Genomic DNA, 22,199 nt, shown 5'->3' with positions numbered 1-22,199 from the left:
GGAACTGGTAAAACCACTCCCTGAACACTTCACTTATCTTGAAAGCCCTATTAAGCTTTTGCTGTAAGTCGATTCCAACTTGACAGCACAGAACAACAACAACAACTCGGAAAAGCAGGAAAAAAAAGGAGGTGGGGAGATCAGATCAGATTACAAGTGTGATTTTACAAGTGTTAAGTGTAATATTGCAAGTACAAATATTACACATGTCATGGGGATCAGCATCCCCATGGATTGTTTACACAAACCCATCAACTGTATGGTTCACCACACAACTGCTGCCAGTTGCGCAGTGCAGTTTCTACTGCATGGAACTGGAAGCCCACGGCTCTGCTTCCCTGCACATAAGTCACTATGCTCATGGGAAGGCACCTCCGTGGGTCACACGGAGGAGCCTTGCCAAAGCCTGTGGTGAGTATAAAAGCAGGCCTCCTTGTACTTGCCAGACAATCATCACCTACAGCATCCACCTACATCTGAAACAGAAGCAGCTAAAGACTTGTCTTTTCTTGTTGGCTAGACCGAAGGCTGTGGAAGTATTTTGCCTTTACCGTTTGCAGCTTTTCTCCTGTGGGTCTCTGTCTCTGGCGAAGGTGGTGGGGACAGAAGACAATCGAGATGGGAGGATGTTGAACTTATCTTCTTTTGCACAGGTTCTTCAGACAGATCCACAATCTTTGTTATCGGCAAGCCACCCGATGGTTGTTTATACCGTGCATACTGTAGTGCTTCGTTGATCCATCTCATTTCACGCCAAATCTCATCAATTTGCTGTGTAAAAAAGATTCTGAGGGTATTAAAACACACACAGAGACACACACAAACACACAGATGAACACACAGGGTCCAGTCAGACAGGCATTTGTCCCACTGTTTCAATTGCTGTGGAGATAGTCTGGTCTGCTTTTTTTGCTGTTGATCAGATGATGTAAATCCTAGAGCTACTTCTTGGAGTAGAGAAAGTAAACTTTCTTTCTTAAATTGTATCAAAGCACCACTTTTTTTTTTAAAGAGAACTTTCTCCTAGAAGCAGGAGACACAGGAGGGTTGCTATTGTTGTTGGACCAAAGGCAGGTGGACCAAATAAGTCTACTTAAGGTGAGGATGATATTGCACCAAATGGCATACTGGACCTCTACCATTTGCAACCCTATTTAGCCCACTCCAGCCCACTCAAAATAAGCCTGTATAGATGAGGTCACATTTACATTAATACTTAATTGTTACACATGAGAGAAGGGTAATGTTGACTAGCATTTCCTGTAATCTGGAGAAGGGCTAAAAACTCTTTTCAATAATGTAGCTCAGCCGCTAAAGTGAATCACTTTCTTGAATTATCAGAGGTTGGAAATAAAGAAATGAATTAAATAGATTTCCATAAAATTAATTCATTATTGCTAATTCTTTGACACTTTCAACAATTTCAAAATGTGCTATTTTAATCATTAAAAACAATTATGCTATTTTTTGACTGTTAATTGATTTTTCCTATTACTGGAATACACTATTGGTCATTTTTATTAATTTTAAGCAATTTGGTAACATAAAAAATTAAATTAAGAGATTAAATAACAGATGAATCAACATATTCATTTCATTGGTCTTTTAATTTTAACTGAATCACACACCTTAAATGAGTTAATGCTAATTCATTAGCACTTCCAACAAATGTTTTTAATCTCAGCTTCTTTCTGCGCTCAGGCCAGAAACAGACATTAAGAATAGCCCATAATTACTGCTGAAAGCAAATTAATGTTGCAGAGGGGTGATTGTGGCAATTTTACCAGGACTGTGAAATCAGACATCAAAGGAGTCTTGATTCCTGAAGACCAATCACCATCTAAAGCAAACTAATTTGCATTCTCCCAAAGGTGAGAAAAATCCTCCTGCCACAATGTTCAAATTGTAGAAATTGCCTCGCAGTTTGTATAACATTGTCTATCAAGGCTACACAGAAATTGAAGTATTTATTTATTTTAGATATTTTTACCCTGCCATCAAGTGCCCTTCTTGAGCTCATCTCAAGACATCCGAGCCCCCATAATAATAAATGGGCTTCCGTATTTCCCATTCATGTCTGCTGTGCCAGTAAAATAACTGAGCCAACAGATGGATTCTACTCGCATATTAAGACCAACTTATCTGTTGTAAACTGCCTAGACTGGCCTTGGCTGCCAAATGGGCGGTATATAAATCAAATAAATAATAATAACTTTAATGTTTAAATTCTTGTCCTAGGAAGGCTCTGAGATCCTCAGTTGCAAGTTTCCTCCTTGCCCATAATGTCACCCTATTTGATATTGCACTAACAATTTATTCCATTCAGTGCTCATAGGACCTCTGTAATGAGTAGCAATACAATACTATTTGAAGAGCCATAATTCCTTCCTACAATGTCTGTCAATGCTGCTCTGCCACCATTCCATGTAAATTGGGACCCTTCACAATGCAACCTTTCACAACATTCTTGTGGTGGGTGATAGCAGCCTGTTACAAGGGTCCCACTAGAATCCAGTACATTATAGGGTGAGTTATTTCAAAACTGTTGGGACTACAAAAGTACACAAGAGCGTTCATGACTGACCCCTTTGCACTAAACAGAAATCTCTAGAGTCTTCACCTCCCAGCCATGCTGCTCAGTTTGATGGTGTAAGATACCACCTTGTGACCTGACAATGCATTGCAGTGAGTCCATTAAATGAGCCATATTGGTAAACAGCCCTGCCTTTAAGGAAGGCACACACAAGTACATTATTCAATTACAATGTTGAGTATGTGTATGTGTGTGTATATATTTATATATACTCTTTGTGTATGTGCATGCATGCTCACACATATGCATGTGCGTATATGGATACACATATACTGTGCTAGGTTGATGTATTGTTGTAGCGCTATGCCACTTACTAAATTTAAGAGGGGAAAAAAAAGGAAAGTTGCCCATGGCCTGTGGAAAGATATCTGTGACAAAGGGCAGGGAAGGGGGGTTTTGAATAATCAAAAGAGAACAGGGTGCATACTTATCCTGGGAGAAACTACAGCAAACTGAGATGCTGTGTGAAACCTTCTCTTTGGAAAAGAAAATCTGTGTGAATAGAAGGATTTGGCTCTAGTGTGGGATGCAATAGATCACACCAAAGATACAAGCCTTTTAAAAGCAACCTGGATGCTCCAACGTCCCCTCTATGGCTGCACCCTTTCCCTCTTCTAACTCTTCTATCCTTATTTATTTATTTTATGATTGAGGGACAATTTCTTCAATTGCACCTGATGAGAAAGTTACTATTTCCCCTAATGGCTAGGCTTGATGTGGGAAACAAATGATGCTAGTCCCTAGATTTTTGTGGTCCTTTACACAGTCTCCCATTTGAAAATAGTAAGCTGGTAGTGCTGCGTGACACAATAGTCTGTCTCCTAAAAGAATATCTGACACATTTTTTTTTTTAAAAAATAAACTGACCCGTAACTTAATTGAAAATTCACTTCCTTATGTACAGCTTAATTTGGTCAATCATGAAATGCATCTTTTCTCCCTGCCCATCTGCTTTTTTTAGACACAAGACGCCTTATCTTTTATATATACTTTTTTCTTTTCCCATTTCTCTCCTGATCTCATTTCTGAACACTTTTTATAGACTCCGTGACTCTTTACAATGTTTGGTTTGTGTAGTGACTTCAGCACTGTCTTAGATCTAGGATCACACAAATGCTCTTGTGGTTTTGCGGTTGCCGCTGAAGACTGTGGTATGTAATGGGCTGAGGGTGGTTCCCTCCCCCGCCCCCATAGGTGAAATACAGCTGTTTTTAATTTGAGAAAGAACCTGACAAGTCTAATACACTGTCACAATAATTTGGTACAAAACACTGTGGTTAAAATTTAAAAAAAACTTTGCTACATTTTCATCAGTCATGAACAATCACAAAACCTAGAGCTTCTTTCTCTACAAAATGTAGGCTGAGTCCATAAAAGACTTCTTTGTTAACATATTTATATTTTCTATTTCATTTTTAAAAGTCTTGTTGTCTCCCTATATTGTATTATGTGAGCATTGTGTTCTGTAGCCTTTTAAGTGTAAATGTGTGATTTCCCATTTTGTTACTACTGGGGGATTTTTTTGTTTGAAATAAGGACAGATTTGCACACACGAGCTGTTTGGCTCTCTTAGTCACTTTAAAGTCTGCTAGAGTGTCCCATGTGTAATAAAAATTGTGGGTGGGAACACTGAAATAATTCTGTAGGGCTACAAAACTGCTGGGAGTGTGTAGGTTCAGATTCTAAGTGAGAAAGAAAAAAGGAAACATGTGCCCAAAATCCTATTTTGTGTATGTGTGCCTGCATAAGTGCAATGCCATAAATCATAGCAATGAAGTATATCACTGGAGCACAATGAAGAATACAGGGAGCAGCTCATGTCATTGCACTTCCGCTAATGTGAATAATCAATAGGATTATGTGTGCTAGCTGTGTGTCACAATTAGCAAACAAGAACATATTTTTTTAAAAAAACGACTGGCTAAAATCCTGGTGCTTAGCATTAGAGATAGAATATTTGTATTTGTGTCTCTAGGGATACAAATACATCATACTGTGGGCACAGGTGGCAGGGAAGCCCAGTCCCTCCCCCTGAAATTGGCCTGTCTAGTCAGCAGCTGAGTGGAAAGACTTGTCATCCCACCTCCTTGCTGGATTGGTCAGCAGCACAGGGAGGCGGGGAAGCACGAGGTGAGCTACTTCCACGATTGGTGCAAAGGGGATGCTACTGGCTGCTTGCACTGCAAGATGACACATAAGTGGCTAGGCTGGTTTCGGGAAGGAGAGAGACTGGGTTTCCCTGCCATCCATTCCCATGATATTCGTATTCAATGAATACACAGACATATCCCATCTCTACTTAGCATAGAGGAGGCCCACTGAATCAGTGGGGATTTGGTGAGTAAATTCCTCCATAGGTCCAATTGATTCAAGTGGGCCTGCTCTAGTTGCAACTTACTTTAACATGAATCACAGCCAGAGTAGGGCGGTTTGAATCAATGGAACATATGGAGCAACTGACTTGCCAAATCCCTATTAACTGAATGGGTCTACTCTAATGTACAATAGTATTTCAGTTATTAAAAGTCCTGCTGAAGTGTGGTTATCAAGTATTTGCCCTGAAGGATGGTATATTGTAGCTTTAGGACTAAAAGTTGGAAATGGGTTATAAATTGGACAAAGAATGACAGTATTTGCCACTAGTCACAAGGAAGTAGAAATATCTAACTATATAAACAGTGCCAAAGCCAATGGCAAGCAGGTAAACCATATCAGAGATGAACAGAACTGCATAGCTATGTTCTAAATTAAATCTAGAAAGGGTTTGATCTCTATTCCCATCCTAGTTATACATCCTGAATTCTGCTGAATTTTCTGCTTGGATACAAGAATCCTACCTGCACTGCCCTTCAGCCAGTGAACATACAAAAATACTGGGGAAATTAATAAGGGTGATAGAAATGCAATTGTTACTAAAACTGAATAATGTTGATGCCATTGCTAGAAACAGCAACTCAGTAAGTGTATATGGTACTGTACTTATAAAATAGGGGTAACTTATCCTCCACTCTAATATCATTGCTCTGCACGCCCTGGTCATTTTTGGGTATTCTCTGTACAAGAAAGTTGTAAAATTGTTTGTATTTTTGGAGCTTGTACAAACTCTGGCACAAGTAGGAACCTAAAATCTATATACCACTTAGTGTAGAGATTGTTTTAGATGTAACAAATGTGTGTGTGAGCGTACACACACACACACACACACACATGTATGTACAGTTTTTGTGGCAGACAGATTGCCCACACATACGAAATCCATATGCATGTGTTTGTGTGTGTTTGTGTGGGATCCAAAATACGTTGTGTGCAGAGAGAGTTGTGTGTGAGCGCACCTACGGCTGGTCTCCCATGGACCCGCTTGCCTAGCACATCTCAACTCTGCAGTGCATCCCGGAATTTTTGTACTGAGCTTGGCACTCAATGGGCTGAGTCTCAGCTGCAAGGTTCACCCTGTGAGGCAAGTGCCTCAGGTCACACTTCTCCCCATTTGCAATAGCCAAGCTGTGAATACAGTTGGTTGTGTAGCCAAAAGGGTACTACAGATGCCTGAAAGTCTTAGCATACTTGGGAGAGCCTGAGGGTTTGCAATGCCCACCCCTGTGCTGCAAATACTGTTCTGTTTTCACTAACTCACAGGGACGCCTAAGGAGCAGGGGCAACTTTCTCCGTCAGCTCGGTTCAGCAGGATGGGAGCTTTGCAAGTGCCCACAGCTCCTCCTCCTTGGATTTGGTCTTGGGGAGGAGAACGTCCTGCCCGATCATGCCTTCTGCCGAACAAATTTGTCTCCCACGTTGCCACCCTACATGGCCTCCAAACTCACTATGACTAGTACAGTACATGGGCGTCATATTCTGTATGGCACATGAAGGCCTAACCAAAACAAAACACAATGCTAAAAACCAAAGAATGGTGGCACTTCAGCGACTGACAGACTTATTTCGGTGTGAGCTTTTGGGGACGACTTTTGTGGGTTGCTCTTATCTTTGTATCCTGTTTGTTGCACATGGTGAAACAGACAAATGCCACTGTGGCTTTGAGAACTTCACCGCTCTGCTTTACATTATTACCTCAGGGTAGGGCCACTTCTGCCCAAAGAAACAGGATTTGTGTGGGTGGGTGGGGGTGGCAGCATTCACTGCAAGACTCGATTAAGACTTGATCAGAGCACACAGGGCTTTTGCTCATATTAGAAGGGGAATGGGATTTATAACCCAAACTGACATACTTCTCTATAACACTCCAGTATAACTGTCATATGATTTTATCCATGAAATTCTCTCAAAAGCAAGTAACCAGAGGGAGGGGAAAGAGGGTGGTGGTGGGGGGAAAGACCTGCAGAGTGGCTACTTCATAAAACCCAAATTGTATTTTGACACTAAACGTCTTTATGCTGCCCCCATGCCCAACAATTCTCCATTTAGGTTCCAAATTACAGCCCCTGCTAGAAATCACCTTTGACTAGTCAGAAAACAGACGGTTACCTGTATGTAATCGAGGACTTGCTGGTGTCTTTGTTTAGCGGCAGCCACTTCACTGTCTGAAATTGCTTCCCTTAGGGACTGCTGGGTGCTCAGAAAATCTAGCTCTATGACAGCAGAAAGGCGGCAATACAGACTAATAAATTTCTCCTTGTAACTGCAGAAATGAACTACGGAGACAACAAAGCACAGAAGCAAGTGTGTTAGAGACGTGCGACTCTTAAAACCCTTAACTTTCTGAGGAACTTGACAGAGATAAGTTGCTTTTTTTTTTGGTTCTAAAAGCAGAATTACAGAAAAAGGGTACAAATTCCAAAGAGCCAGCTTGTGTTTGCCCATTACAGTGAAAACAACCAGGCATTTTAGGATACCTCAAAGCCCAACAGATTTACTGTAGTCTGAGCTTTCGTGGCCCAGAGGTGTCCATGAAAACTACAGATGTTAAATTAGTTTTTAGTGAAGCACTTGCTGTTGTGAAGGGATTATTCCATATGTTTTTGAGAGCTAAACAGAAATGTCTTAGTTCTCCAACATGCCATGTGCTCTCCCCCATGGATTGCACTCCCTCCTTTCCTCTGTATGTCCCTTTATCTGTCAACGTTTCACACATTTGACAAAGGGTGGCATGTTATGTCATGCATACTAGATTTGTGCCCAAAAAACACACTGTAAAGGCCAACTTTTCTGTTAGAAAAAAGTCTTTTCTCTCTCTCTCTCTCTCTCTCTTTTCTTATTCTATCCCATCTTGGTACTCCTTTCTTAAATTAATTGTCTTAATATTGCAATTGTATTTATATGATTATATATATTTTTATATTGATTTATTTTATGTTGTAAGCCGCCCCGAGTAGACATGGTCTAGAGGGGCGGGGTATAAATAAATAAATAAATAAATAAATAAATAAATAAATAAATAAATAAATAAATAAATAAATAAATAAATAAATAAATAAATAAATAAATAGACAGCGTTATGTTGATGTAAAGAGCAGGTAAACCTCAGGATTACACAGAAATCTTGATCAGGAAAACACAAGCAAAGGATGTTTGCATGCTTGTCACTTAGTGAGAACAAATTCAAGTAATGAGTTGTATGTATGAAAGGCTTATCATAGTTTTATTAACCCCAGTTAAGCGTTTTAATTCAAATGCTACACTCATCTGTATGCCATTCAAAATGTAAGCCATTATCAAGGAGCATAATCATGTTTCAAAATGAGCCCCATGGCTGCATCTGTTCCTTATGCTGGATGGGTGATTCTAGGGGTTGTATTCCAATAAAATAAAACTGGTAATGCTATCTTTGTGTTTTGACTGATGAACAACTCTGTGCAGCTTGAACATTTGCAAAATTCGAATACCCTTATCGAAACTGGCTGAATTAAAGTCTCTTTACCTTATTTGTATACCTTTTTGAATGTGGATTTTAAATTTGGAATAACTAGGTTGTTAATTTGCCTTTCAATGGATGGAAGCAGCACCACTACTAGATTCTGATTTGGCCCACCCTGCTTTTACACTAAGGTCCTCACTAGATGCATATGCTTTCAAATTATGCTGCTCCTTGACTCTTCAGTAGTACACTTGACTTGTCAAGAACGTTTGCATCTCCACATGAGTGAGGGGGTGGAGGTCAACTGGTAGTGTGAGGACAGAATGCCTTGCTTTGAAAAAAAAAAGATACACTTTCTCCTTCTGCACAATCAATGCAGAAGAATGTGTAGTTCCTACCAAAAGTACTTATGCTGCAAATTGATGTGTTCTCCATCTTTTCCAGATGGCAGAAACTGTGCTCAGGATGATTTCATGTTACAGAAGCTGCTTCCCACTATGTGCTTGTCCTTAGCATTGGACATTCATCCATGTGTTATACAACCTTTTCACAAGATGTTGCAACTATGTACATATATAAAAACAAATTAGGCAAGCACGGCAGGAAATGAGCACACCAGGGGCCGTTTGTATTCCTAACTGGACAATTAATAACTTTCATAAGCAGGTGGATGACTTCTTATGACCCCCACCTCCTTCTGGCTGGAAACTGTCATTCTGGAAGGAGGCTCAGAGAATGCGTTACAGTGGGGTCTCTACTTAAGAACTTAATCCGTATTGGAAGGTGGTTCTCAAGTTGAAAAGTTCTTATGTTGAATCTGCATTTCCCATAGGAATGCATTGAAAACCATTTAATCCGTATCTGCTCTTTTCCGTCCATAGAAACTACAGTGGAACCTCTACTTAAGAACTTAATCCGTTTTGGAATGGTGTTCTTAAATTGAAACATTCTTAAGTTGAAGCAAAATTTCCCATAGGAATGGACTGAAAACCAATTAATCCATTCTGGCTGGGTTTTTTTGTTATGTAGAGGTGCGTTCGTACATTGAAGCATTAGTTCCCATAGGAACTAACGCAAAGCTGGTTAATACGTACTCTACCACTAGGGGGAGATTTTTTTTTTAACCTAAGATGACCTAAGGTTAAAAAAAGAGCAGGAAAGGTTTTTTTTTCCTGTTCTTATCTTGGATTTCTGTTCTCAAGTAGAATCAAAATTTAGCAAATGGAGCTGTTCTTAAGTTGGATTGTTCTTAAGTAGAGACGTTCTTAAGTAGAGACCCCACTGTACTGAAAATCCTCAGTGTCATAATCAAACTGAGAACTATTTTTATTTTAGGGAGGGCATAATGGTTAAATGGATATAGATTTTTTAAATTTTATTTTATTTTTTTTAGCATATATAGGCTTAGAACATCCCTTCATGGATCACAGGCTTGACAAGGAGCCATTTAGGGACTCACGTTGTTTGTATTAACTGGGTGATCAACCCAGTTCTGCTTATGAATGTCAATGACAGATTCAACTGACTAATCCTGTGCTGGTAAGATCTCCAGTAATGCTAATTAGAGATGGGTAAGAGCTAGTATCCAGTAATGCTAATTAGAGATGGGTTCAGCGGTTTGCGCTGCTTCATTTTTTGGCCGAACAGGTGTTCAGTGCTTCGGAGCCCACCGATTCTGGCTTGCACCCTCTCAAAGGCAGAGCCCCTGGCTTCCTTGCCCTGCTTCCTCCAGGCGACTTCTCTGAGTGGGCACCCACTGAAGGAGGCAGAGCTGGAACCGCTAAACACCTGTTCAGCTTAAAAAACAAAACCCGGCATGAACTGCCGAACTGGTGGTTCACAGCCACCTTTAATGCTAATCTGTAACCCAACAGGGCAATTCCTATGAAAAAAAACTGATGGGCACAGTGAGGCGCTGGGCATTTTCACAAACTACCATGCCATTTTAAAACTTTCTGCCAATCTTCTCTTGGCTTTTATGGGAAAGACGTTGGCATTGTTTAAAAGGCAGCCAAACCCATAGGACTAGAAATGATGGTGGATCCAACCAAAGATATGTAGATAGTAGTATGGAAAGCCAACCTTCCCTCCCCCTCCCACAAAAAATAATAATAATAATAAAAAGAAAAAAAATTTAAAGAAAAAGAAGGGCCTTGTTCTAATTTTAAAATGACCAGATTTATTTTATCAAGAGCTCCTTTGAACAATAATCCTCTTCTTCAAGCCCCTTTAAATGTCTGTAAACACACACATCTGTAGCCTAAATATGTCCTTAAGAGAAAACCTTGCCTGCCCTAATCTGTTTATCAAACCGGTATTTTTGTCAGCAGATCACGCCGAGGCAAGCCTGAGCCCACAAGGTTCTGAAAATGGAAAAGGAGAGGCCATCCTGCGTCTGGCTGTTTCTCCTCCGTGAGGGCTAGCCGCTGTATGGCACTCTTTGAGTGGCATGTGGTCTAACAGCTTACACCCTGCCTATGGCACTGTTAGTAAAATTACAACCGCTATTTCAGCTTCAGAATTGACATTGCTAGCTCCTGTGGTTGGGAGCCAGGCTCTTAATGTTACTGTAACAAATGTTACTTTAACGTAGCTCTTTGTGGTTTCACAATTATAGATCCGGTAGCCACCGACTAATGGGGAGTGGAAGCTTCCAATATTTGGGAGGTGAATCACAGCCATTTTATAGGCACTGGGGAGAAACATGTAATAAATCAGAAAGAAAATGGTCCCTGCTCTAGGGCACGAGATCAGTTACTTTTTGTTTGGAAAAGTGAAATTGAGCTTTTGTTGGTATTCCACCCCCACCCACCCCCCACTCTGTGTTGCAAAGATCCCACGACATATATATTTTTGCCTTAAGTCCGCAGAATTCTCGCTGTGAATGGAAAACAGCTTTACTATCTCTAATTTCCTGTACGAATCAAACCTCTTGATAATCTTAATTGAAAACTGCAAGATATTTGGGGATTTTCTTTCAGCCTTTTCTACCAGGTGAAAAGCGGGCCCTTTGCTCATTTGCAGAGCACCTAGCTTCCATGCAGGCGTTTCCTGCATGAACTGTGGAAAAGGGACATCTGAATATTTAAAAGAAATGGCTGATTAAGGCAATCCTCCGGGCGTGGCAGGGATGGGGGGGGTAGAGGAAGAGGAGGCAAACTGAGAAAGATTTCTGCCCAAAACTTTGGAGACACTCTGAAACTTGGAGCTAGATAGGATTTCCCTCGATATGTAATACAGCATCATTTGCCCTTTGAACAATGGCTTGTTCTTTTTTCTGTCAGAAAAAAGTTTCTAGCTTTGTATGTGAAATCTTAGAGGGAAAATATGATGACTTGGAAGGCTGGTCTTGAAATATTTGAGTATATGGGGCTGGCAACTGGGTTGATTTCAATGTGGATGGGGTATAATAGTGGTGGGGCTTCAACTTGGCGAGGTTGGTCCATGGATCACTTGGAACCAAAGAGGAGTGGGCTTTAACAGGTGTGACCAAGCCTGATGACAAAGCAGAACATAGGCAAGAAAAATGGAGAAAGTACATGCCCTTCTTGCATCAGACTTCTTCACAAGGGGTATCTACTGTATATCTCCATCTCTGTCTCAGTGTTGATGTTGAGTGTTGTGATGACAGCAATGGAAATTTGATTTGGTTGGGCTAAAAATTCACAATAGGTCAGGAAGAAAAACTCACAATAGACTGGTCTTGCTTCACAAGAGACCAGGGCTGTGTCTGTGGTTGCAAAGGAACAGGGCATACACATGGGCTGATCCACATGGAGCCATCTGGATTTTGTAGGGTGGAATTATAGCAGCTGGAGAGATCTTTTAATCAGGGCATTTATAATCCAATCAAGAACAATTCTTTGAGTGTGGATAATTGAGGAATCAAAGGTCTGAATCAAATGGATGTATAACAATAGTGCATGCGGTCAGCCTAGAAGAGATGTTCAGCTCACATTTCGAAATGGGTAACACTTTGCCTTCAAGGGATGGGATTTTTTCCAGAGCAAACAGTTGCAAAGGAAGCCCATGTTTACCTTGTAAGAACTGTAATAAAACAAAGCAAGCTAGCTTGCAAGGTGTGGCAATGTCATGCAGGGACAAGCAGAACTCTTTTAGCAGTTAAGGAATTCCTGCTTATAATAATGTTCTAATTGTATCATCTTGTCTGACCTATATTGCAATCCTAGAATGTACGGTGGGTCCAGAATGGCCTGCTATTTCTGCTTAAAATGATACAGTCTAGCTTATCACCATTCATTCCACTTCCTTTTGTATTGGAGATATGAGGGAGATGTAGGTTTAGGAAACCCATCCTGGAAAATAAAACAAAACAATGATCTGTACAGTTCAGCATCCTGGATGATAGGGTGGGCTTGATAACTTATGCAAATACATTTGCAGTGATTTGATTAAAGCTTTTCAAAGCAATAAGGACAACTTATTCAGAAATTAGTAAATTTTCGGTATTTGAATAGGAATATATTCAGAATGCTGGTTTCAAATCTGACTGTGACTGATGTGGTGTTTTAAATATTTAGTTGAACTCTGTGTCAGATTCAGTTCTACGATGAAATGACCACTGAGAAGTAGGGAATTATGGGTGATAACCAGGGTGCCAAAGAAGACTTTCCTCACAATAGCCACAATCCTGTTGCTTTTAGCTTGGTAAATTGTACTAGAGTCAGCCTATGGAATCAATGGGGACTTGGTGAACCCACTCCTCTGCAAGTTCCATTTATGGAAACAGGTCTATTCTACTGGCAGCATAATACGTAGTAAGTAGAGTAGGCCAGTTTGAACCTGTTCTAGTGCAATTTACAAGGCTAAGCAACAGGATTTTGGCCATTGTTTTGAAAGCCAATGACCTATTAAGACAGGGTGAATTGTCTGGCTTTCACTGAACAGTGACTGAATTGTCCATTTCAATATGCCAATATCCCTCATCCCTCGGCTATACTAAAGGGCCATGTGTTGCTTGAGAACTTGTGGACTGACCGGTTTCAGCGTTCCAATCATTATGACTAGAGCATGCAACCTGGTAGCTATGCTCCCTCTATTCCTTGTCTGTATGTAGTCATTTTGTGTGTGTGTGTGTGTGTGTGTGTGTGTGTGTGTGTGTGTGTGTGTGTGTGTGTGTGTGTGTGTGTGTGTGTGTGTGTGTGTGTGTGTGTGTGTGTGTGTGTGTGTGTGTGTGTGTGTGTGTGTGTGTGTGTGTGTGTGTGTGTGTGTGTGTGTGTGTGTGAGAGAGAGAGAGAGAGAGAGAGAGAGAGAGAGAGAGAGAGAGAGAGAGAGAGAGAGAGAGAGAGAGAGAGAGAGAATATTGTAGCCAAGAAATCATCACGTGATTTATTGACTCTCCTCTGGGACGGTGGGAGGTGGGGAGGCACAGGCTGGAGGGGAACAGATACAACTTTGTGATTTTATTATAAGGCGACTGGGTTAATATTGCTAGGTGAAGCAAGGTAGTATACCGAGTTCAAACATCTGAAGAGGGAGGTTAAGGAATCCTGAGTGCGGGGTGTAAGGGTTATTCTGTCCTGGGGCAGTGCAGACGTCGTCTGAGGCAGGGAGCAGGAGAAGAAAGGACACATTGTGACCCAGTTCCAACACCTCCTGTGTATACAGACGGAAGAGCTTAGCCTGCAGAGGGACACGCACAGAGAAGAAATGGGGGTGGGAGTGGGGGGAGAAGGGGAGGCAAGAGTTACAACGCAGCACTTATATAAACAACCCCCCCCCCCAATGGTATAAAACATGAGAGCAAAGTTGCATAACACCAACACTGGCATTTTTATAAAGCATAAATAGGTGTGTGGAGGAGTGCATGTGTGTATGTATGTGCAGGCACACAACACGTATTTCTTTGTGCCTCTGTGTGTGTGTATGTGTGTTAATTTTGCTTCATAAAATAGAGATTTGAAGCTCTAATGTTCCACATTAAAACACAAGCATGCGCGCGCACACACATACAGAGAGAGAGAGAGAGAGAGAGAAATACACAAACACAAAACCCCTCACCTCCTCCCCACAAAATAACATTTATGTTTCTTATTAGCCAGAAAATGATCACACTCCATGAGCTTTTCAAGGTTATGATTACATAATTATGTGAAAACAAGAAAATGAATTCAATTAAAAACCTGTAACTTTCAATTTAGGAGCTGGTTAGCAAAACTGTGCAACTCCTCACCCGGCTTTTTCGGCCTGCTTCTTTTCTTTCCCTTCCTCCATCTCCCTTAGCTTGTCGCCAAATGCGGCAGTGAAAAAGATTTAACAAGCCACACCAAATAATAATAGCAAAGAGTAATAGTAATAATATCAAGTGGCATGTAGTGTCTCTGATTATTATCCACTTTGATTTGAAATCAAAGGTGTGGAGTCAGCTGCGATTACATCTAGGCTTCTCCTTTCACCCTTACAAGGATTTTCTTTATTTCAATTTACCATTTCCTTGGTATACTTGTCCCAAAAGACGGAACAAACCTTTGCTCATTTCAAAGTACTACAAAGAAGATGTACATCCATATACAGACTGAAGAGAAACGATGATGTGTATATTTGAGACACTGCTGCCCCAATGTGAATGACTAAAAGCAACGCTCTCATCTAACTTTTTAAAACATGGATGGAGGACCTGTGGCTTCCAGATGTTGGACTCAAAGTCACATCTGCTCCAGTTGGCATGAGCACTGGACAAGAATTATGGGAATCTGAGTCCAGCAACAAGTGGAGGGTTTTCATCCCTGACCTTAAGGCATGCAGAATTTTAGTGTGGATTCATACACTATTTCTGTATCTAAATTTATATCACACATTTCAATTGGCCAAGCTGGAGAATTATTTCCACATCTTTATATGTAGGAGAAATGCAGTGTGGGAATGGTTGTCATTTAGAGTGTTCTTAAGACAGAAATGTTGCCTGTGGGTTTTAGATCACAAGTGATTAAGCCAAAGGGGTTCTCTATATGCCTAGCCAAGTTAAAGGTTTGACATACTGTGGTTTTGTTATAAAACATTTATATTGTTACTACAAAGACTGATCAGCATTCCTTTTAAAGCTTATTTATCATGCACTGATTGTTATTAGCAGTTGTAGTTGTGTGCTGTCAAATCAATTCTGACTTATGGCACTCCTTCCCTGGTAGAGAATACTCAGAAGTGGTTTACTATTCCCTTCTTCTGGGGGCGTCCTGGAACTGGGTAGCTTGCCCAACGCCACACAGGCTGGCTTTTCAGCTTTTCTCACGGGAGAAACTGAACTCCAAACTTCTAGCTCCTCAGCCAGAAACCTAATTCACTGAGCGAGCCAGGCAGCTGATTGTTATTAGGAGATATTTTTAAAGGGAGAGAAAATAATATGATTTGAACACCAATAACCAAAACAGTTGAAGCATAATCATAAAAATGTTGACAAAAGGTCCACATTTTCAGAAGGTACTTAGGAAAACCGGCTTGTTGTTTTGAAGAAGCCACTGAGAATATTCCCGCTATTAGTACGTATTAGAACTTGGACTGCGGACAACACAAACAAGAAACGGCATTTGATTTACAAGAAAGCGGATGCCTAACTTACTGGACATCTGAGTATGCCAAAGCTCAAGTTAAGGGACCTTGTGCGCAACATTCTTACACCACAATGGCTGATATCCTGCGACACAGGTATACAGTGTAACTTTTATTTTATTTATTTAAAATATTTATATGCCGCCCTTCTCCCGAAGGATCCAAGGTGGCTTACAGCCAGTGTCCCCTCTAAATTGTGTATACACATGCGGCTCCAATGGGGGTGCATGCAGCCAAGTAAGCGTTAATGTTCATTGGCTTCCGGTTGCTGCCGAACCCCGCGTGAAAAGAGTGGCGCTCCCATGCAGCGCTCCTGAAAACTGGAGGGAACGTTGCTTACAGCATTTAAAAGAAACAAAGCTAAAAGCCAAATCACAAATAATTACAACATTAAAAAAAGCATTAAGCAACTATCATATTAAAATGCATAGTAAGAACAGTATTAAAAACATGAGTAAAATGCTCCCTTTAAAAACCCACATGGTCAACCAGCCATTTGAAGAAAAGCCTGTCTGAAGAGAAACTTTTGGGAATGAAATGCTGTAAGTTAGCAAATCACTGCAAAGTATGATCTTTGGCATAATTGAGTTGTGCGACTCAGAATGCGACTGGTCAGATCTTTGGAGAGTTTGTACTTTATGGCAACTCAGCTCTAAAAGTTACGCCACTGACACAACTGCACACCACAACATCAGCCATTAAGTAACCCAGGAAACTATAAACCAGGTGGATACAATATGGAGCCTTCCGGATATGGTTTCACTGCAACTCCCTAGACTACACAGCTAATGATGAAGGATGATGAGAGTTATGTACAGAGATGGGCATGAACCGCCGCTTTGTACATCTACACATATGCATATAGCTTCTGTGCAGACCTGATCAATGCATGGCGGTCAGAAGAAAAATGGAGGGTAGGCAATGCAATCAATGAATTGGATGAACTGAAAAAATATATTGTGGCCTCCTTTGGGCACAGTTTTGTTTAGTAAGACAAGGTAAAAGCAAAATTCCTCCCCATGCGTTGATTTTATCTTTGCAAATTTCACCTGGTCTACAACACTTCCAGAATCCTTTTCTAGGTGGAAAAGGCAACTGTCAGATGCTCCTGATTCTGGAAACTGTGTAAACTGTGAGATGTGCACCATGGAAGAGAACTGGATCAGAATGCCTGCATTCTTCTACCAGGCTACACTGGGCTGCGTGGTGAAGAAATCACACGATAAGCATCTAGGGCTTTAATTTCCTTCTGTGATGATCAAATGGTAGTCCTGCAACAGGTTAGTAGCAGCTCAGGTAAATGCTCCTTGATCACTGAAGACTGGGGACCTGGATGCAAAGAGACGTTATCTCATGATCTGCCTGGCTGTCCACCTCCATTGTTTTTTTTCACAGTCAGCGTAACCTCAAACACCTTTTTTGGCATGGGACATACAAGAGCCAACACTAAACGAACTGTGACCTTAATAGGAGGCAACTAATTTCTTAAGCGGTTGCAACCTTGTCTGAAGTGAAGTTCTAGGTTGGGATTTTACTTTGGGCTCAAGCTGTTGCCCAGAGCATTCTTTTTGAAAGCCTGAAACGGCAAGGTAGCCATGAAGTCCACGTGGGAGCCTCCCTCCATTTTATCAGAAGCAAAAAGGCAGCCTTTTCAAATCGGCAGCATCCTCCTGACAAAATAAGCAGCATCTTCCTGATCTCGGCTCAGGCCTAGATTCTGAGCCTTTGGACCAAAAATACATACACAGCATGTTTTTCCCTCACTTCAAGTTATTGCATCCACTGTTGGAATGAAAAACTGCAGTGAAGTGTCACACATTTGCAAAAAGCACCATACCTGTCGTAGAGGTAGATTGATCTGTTTAAGGAGAGCCTTGGTTGCCATCTGGAGCTCAAAGAACAGCCGGGTTGGGCACTCTGCAGCATGATCCATATTTTCCATCGAGTCTGCGCCAGAAAGGTTTTGGATCCATTCCCACTCTTCTCTGTATACGGAGTGAAGTTAAAATTAGAAATACAACAACAGAAGTTCATTGCACAAGGAAGAATTTACTGTACGCATGTTTGGGCTCTGTTGATGTTTTAGTTCTCAGATAGTAAAAAAAAAAAAAAAAAAATTAAACCCATAACAGGCCCAATTGTTTGTGGTTTTTAAAAAAGGGCCAACTTTCTGATTTCATTCTGTTCATGTGTGCGTATCAAGCTGAAGACTTCTTTGCTAAGATCTTAAAAAACACTCACACCCCACGCCTTTGAAACATTTCATTTCAGCTTTCTTTGACATGTGGGCTGTTCCATGGTTCTATAATCTTTTAATGTACATGCCTTGGGCTACAGTGGCATTTTTCCAGGGGGCTCAATTTTCTCATCAGGCATTTCTAGCACTGAATGAAGCCAGGGAAAATGGCTTAGGTTTTGCTAGACATGCTTTGATCCTTCCCCCTGCTGGAGGGTGGGCGAGCAGCCTTACCTTTGGTTGTATGGAGAAAAGAGGCACAGGGGCCGTTTGGATATATGGAGAAAAGAGGGACAATAAAGTCATCCTGCATGGAGTTATGAAGGATGATCTTACTGAGAAGCGAAAGATGGAACTTCATGCTGGCCATCAGTAGGCTGAACAAGAGTCAGGCTGTTTGATAACCTAGCATTTTAGATCCATCTCCTTCATACATGGCTTTGACGGAACCCATTCTGAGTACTGCATTAGCTAGTCCCTGAATAGAGGCAAATAAATATTCTGCCCCTGAGAACACAATATCTTCTTAGATGCCTTGGCAGTGGCTCCCGGGGAAAGTAAATCAAATTCTTCTTCCTCCTCTTCCTCTTCTGTCATCATCATAATCACCACCAACCCCACCAAATAGTGCCTTTTTTGGGAGGTACTGGCCTAGCTGCCATTAATCTCCCTCCTATACTCCATTCCAGATGTACAGCATCACTATTATTAGGAGTACCATCAAGACAATAAGATGAATGCAATTAATAAATCTATCTATGCTTTTATAAAAAGATACCAGAACAATCATTTCATGTGTACAGTAGGACTCCCCTATCTGTAGTATCCATGGCTTAACTTCTTTGCTGCCTGAAAAGTACTACATTAAGAAAACCTGGAAATACAAACTGATGTGTTTCCAACGTGTATTACCAGAACTGGCCACTAGAAGGAACCAGAGACTGTGCTATAGTACAGTATATAGCAGAGGTCTCAAACTCAATTTACTTGGGGGCCACTGGAGGCAGAGTCTGGGTGAGGCTGGGCCGCATCAGATTCTCCATCAAGCGGAGCAAGAGCCCGAGGAAGCCGCCCAGGAGTTTCCTTAGCCGGCAGACAGGCGGGCTGAGTGGCAGGCTGCAGTTCCGGATGGAGGGTGCAAGAGGCGCTGTCTTGGAAGAGAGCTGGCGAGCGAGGCAAGGCTTTTTTTTTTACTCTTGACAGCAGTGGATGCGTGGGCACTTCGGGGAGGGCAGGCAAGGCAGGGGCCGCAAACTATCATCCGGCGGGCAGCAAATGGCCCCCGGGCTGCATGTTTGAGACCCCTGGTATATAGGGTTTGCTATTATCTGTGGTTTCCAGCATTGGAGGAAACCAGTGGGGGGAGGATGTTGGAAATGTTCTCCTGTGGATACCGTGGGACCTACTGTATTTGTATTACTATTTTCAGTTAAGTTCAATGAGCCGTAGTGGTCCTCCAGACAGTAAGTAGATCATGGAGCTATGGAAGCACTCTCTCTGAGTTTACTAGAGGTTCTTTGTCCAGCACTGTCTCGGTGACTGCCTTGTAGCTTTAGTTTCCCATGTGTGAAATGGGAATCACAGCAACCTACCAATTGCGGGAAGACACAGCGTGACGACAGATGGCAAAATGGTTCACAGGTGGACAAAGCCACTTGCTAGTGTAATCCTAGGTATGTCTCCCTCAGACACAAGTTCTACTGGACTCATTCAAAGCAAGGGTGCGTGGGATTGCAGCCCCTCCCATGCACTAAACATTGGGGGGAAGAACAAACCAGCCCTTGCTGTACTTACCTGGACACGTTGCTGTTGTCTCGGATTTTGACATGACACAGAATATTGGGCAGTTTTTGCAGGACAAGCACTTTTATCTGATCCACTGAGCTGCAGAGTTTCAGATAGCCCAAGTAGAGGCCAGGAGCCAGGCGCTGTTGGCTCCTTCTGTGATAGGAAAGGATGTCCTGTTCTCAAATAAAGAGAGGAGAATGTTATACTAGAAAGTCTTATCCTGTTTCCTTCCTTACAAAGGAAAAAGTGCATCAGAAAAAAAGTTGATGATATACTAGTTTTTTAAAAAATATATTTTAATTTCTTTTTTTAAAAATATTTTTTAATCTTATTTTTTTGGCTCATGGGGCCATTTTTCCAGAACAATTTGTTTTGCTCAATAGATGGTTGTTGTGGATTTTTTTGAGCTCTTTGGCCATGTTCTGAAGGTTGTTCTTCCTAACGTTTCGCTAGTCTCTGTGGCCGGCATCTTCAGAGGACAGCACTCTGTGCTCCCTCTGAAGTGCTATCCTCTGAAGATGCCGGCCACAGAGACGGGCGAAACGTCAGGAAGAACAACCTTCAGAACATGGCCAAAGAGCCTGAAAAACCCACAACAGTCATTAAATCCCGGCCATGAAAGCCTTCACAAATATACAAAATTTATTTCTTTGCAAGAAAATGGAGAGGGAAAGCGATTCCTGCTTTTCCCCTACATTTTCATTGCAAAAATCACCTTTCCCCCTCCATGTTTTGCAAAGAAAATGTAGGGGAAAAGCAGGAATCGCTTTCCCTCTCCATTTCCTTGCAAAACGTGCAGGGGGAAAGCTGCATTTTGCATCGAAAATGTAGGGGCAAAACAGAAATTGCTCTCCCCCTCCATTTTCTTTACTAAATGTGGAGGGAGAAAGCAGGGATCTAAGCGCTTTGATCCCTCCCCCCTTACTTCTGAGTATAAAACGACCCTCAAATTTTCCTTTAATTGTTTTAGGAAAAAATGTTGCTTTATACATGGAAAAATAAAGTACTTTCATTTTCAGTAGGGTGGTTGCTCATAGAGGTTTATTTTTCTTCTTCTTTTCTTTCAGGCAGCTGCAAGTGTTATTTTGCATGACACCTTCCAAGCGAGTCAGCTATGTACCTGCTTGTGAATGTGCCATGAGTGTCTTTGAGTCTCTTGTGTGAGAATTCAGTGGGCTAAGACACATTCTGTTGTTCTCAGTTCAGTGCCCGAGTCTATCAAATTCTTTTTGAACTTTGTTTCTGTTTTTCATGGTATTAACTATTCCATTCTGTTTTGTGTCATCTGCAAATGGGATAAGCATTCCCTGTACCCCATTATCCAAGTCATTAGTAAAAATATTGAAGAGCACCAGGCCCAAGATTGAGCCTTGTAGTGCCCCACTTGTCACCTCCTCCCAGTTTGAGAAGAAGCCATTGATAAGCACTCTCTGTGATTCTGTAAACAACAGTGTATCCACCTGACACTTGTTTTATCCAGCCCGCACCAAGTTAACTTGTTAATCAAAATATCATGGGACACTTTGTCAGAGGCTTTACTGAAGTCAAGATATATTACATCACAGCATTCCCACTGTCTATCAGGGAGATTACCCAATGAAAAAAAAATGAGATAAGATTAATCTGGCAAGATCTGGTCTTGACAAATACATGTTGGCTTCTGCATTTTTTTTCAAGGTGTTTGCAGAGTGACCACTTTATATTCTGCTCTAGGATTTTCCCTGGGATTGATTTCAGCCTGACTGGTCTGCAATTCCCAGGTCTCACCAAATCCTCAATTTACCAGACCAAGCAATTGGATTTTCTTTCTCTCCCCCTCCCGGTCCCCTCTCTGTTTATTCACAGGAAAAATTTCATTTACCTTAGTGCAGATTCCTTTAAACATATACATTTTGCATGCAGTTTACCCAAAGTGTGCATTGTTAAATGCACAGTCTTAAGGGAAGTGCACATTTCCTCCCAAAGAATGAAGCATTTGATTGCAAACTTTCCCCTGACATGTGCATTTTTATCTACACATTTCAATGTATACAATTTTAATTCATACTTCATAACTGATGAACTTGAACAAAATGACCTACATCTTGTTGTTATTCCTAACTACAGTAGACCATTGAAATAACCACTGAAAAGCAAGCAAACACTTGTGCAAATCCCTTTGATTCAGTTGGACTACTCTGTTTAGGACTAGTAATTGGATTTAG

The 22,199-nt window shown here is 41.3% G+C and overlaps 1 protein-coding gene across 2 annotated transcripts in view; it reads right to left on the bottom strand.

Moving 5' to 3' along the window:
* The window catches only part of ANKFN1 (ankyrin repeat and fibronectin type III domain containing 1), a 328,869-nt gene that overhangs the window by 8,149 nt on the left and 298,521 nt on the right, over positions 1 to 22,199 (bottom strand). For both annotated transcript variants that reach the window (XM_078385159.1, XM_072990937.2), the window contains exons 13-17: positions 20,002 to 20,168; positions 17,809 to 17,956; positions 13,880 to 14,048; positions 7,076 to 7,242; positions 552 to 771 (exon numbers count right to left, since the gene is read on the bottom strand). In XM_078385159.1, coding sequence (XP_078241285.1) covers positions 552 to 771; positions 7,076 to 7,242; positions 13,880 to 14,048; positions 17,809 to 17,956; positions 20,002 to 20,168 — 871 coding nt within the window. The remainder of the gene's footprint in view (positions 1 to 551; positions 772 to 7,075; positions 7,243 to 13,879; positions 14,049 to 17,808; positions 17,957 to 20,001; positions 20,169 to 22,199) is intronic.

Source organism: Pogona vitticeps, chromosome 2 (genome assembly GCF_051106095.1).
Source record: "Pogona vitticeps strain Pit_001003342236 chromosome 2, PviZW2.1, whole genome shotgun sequence".
Classification (NCBI taxonomy): Eukaryota; Metazoa; Chordata; class Lepidosauria; order Squamata; family Agamidae; genus Pogona; species Pogona vitticeps.
This window is presented reverse-complemented; position numbering and strand designations above follow the sequence as displayed.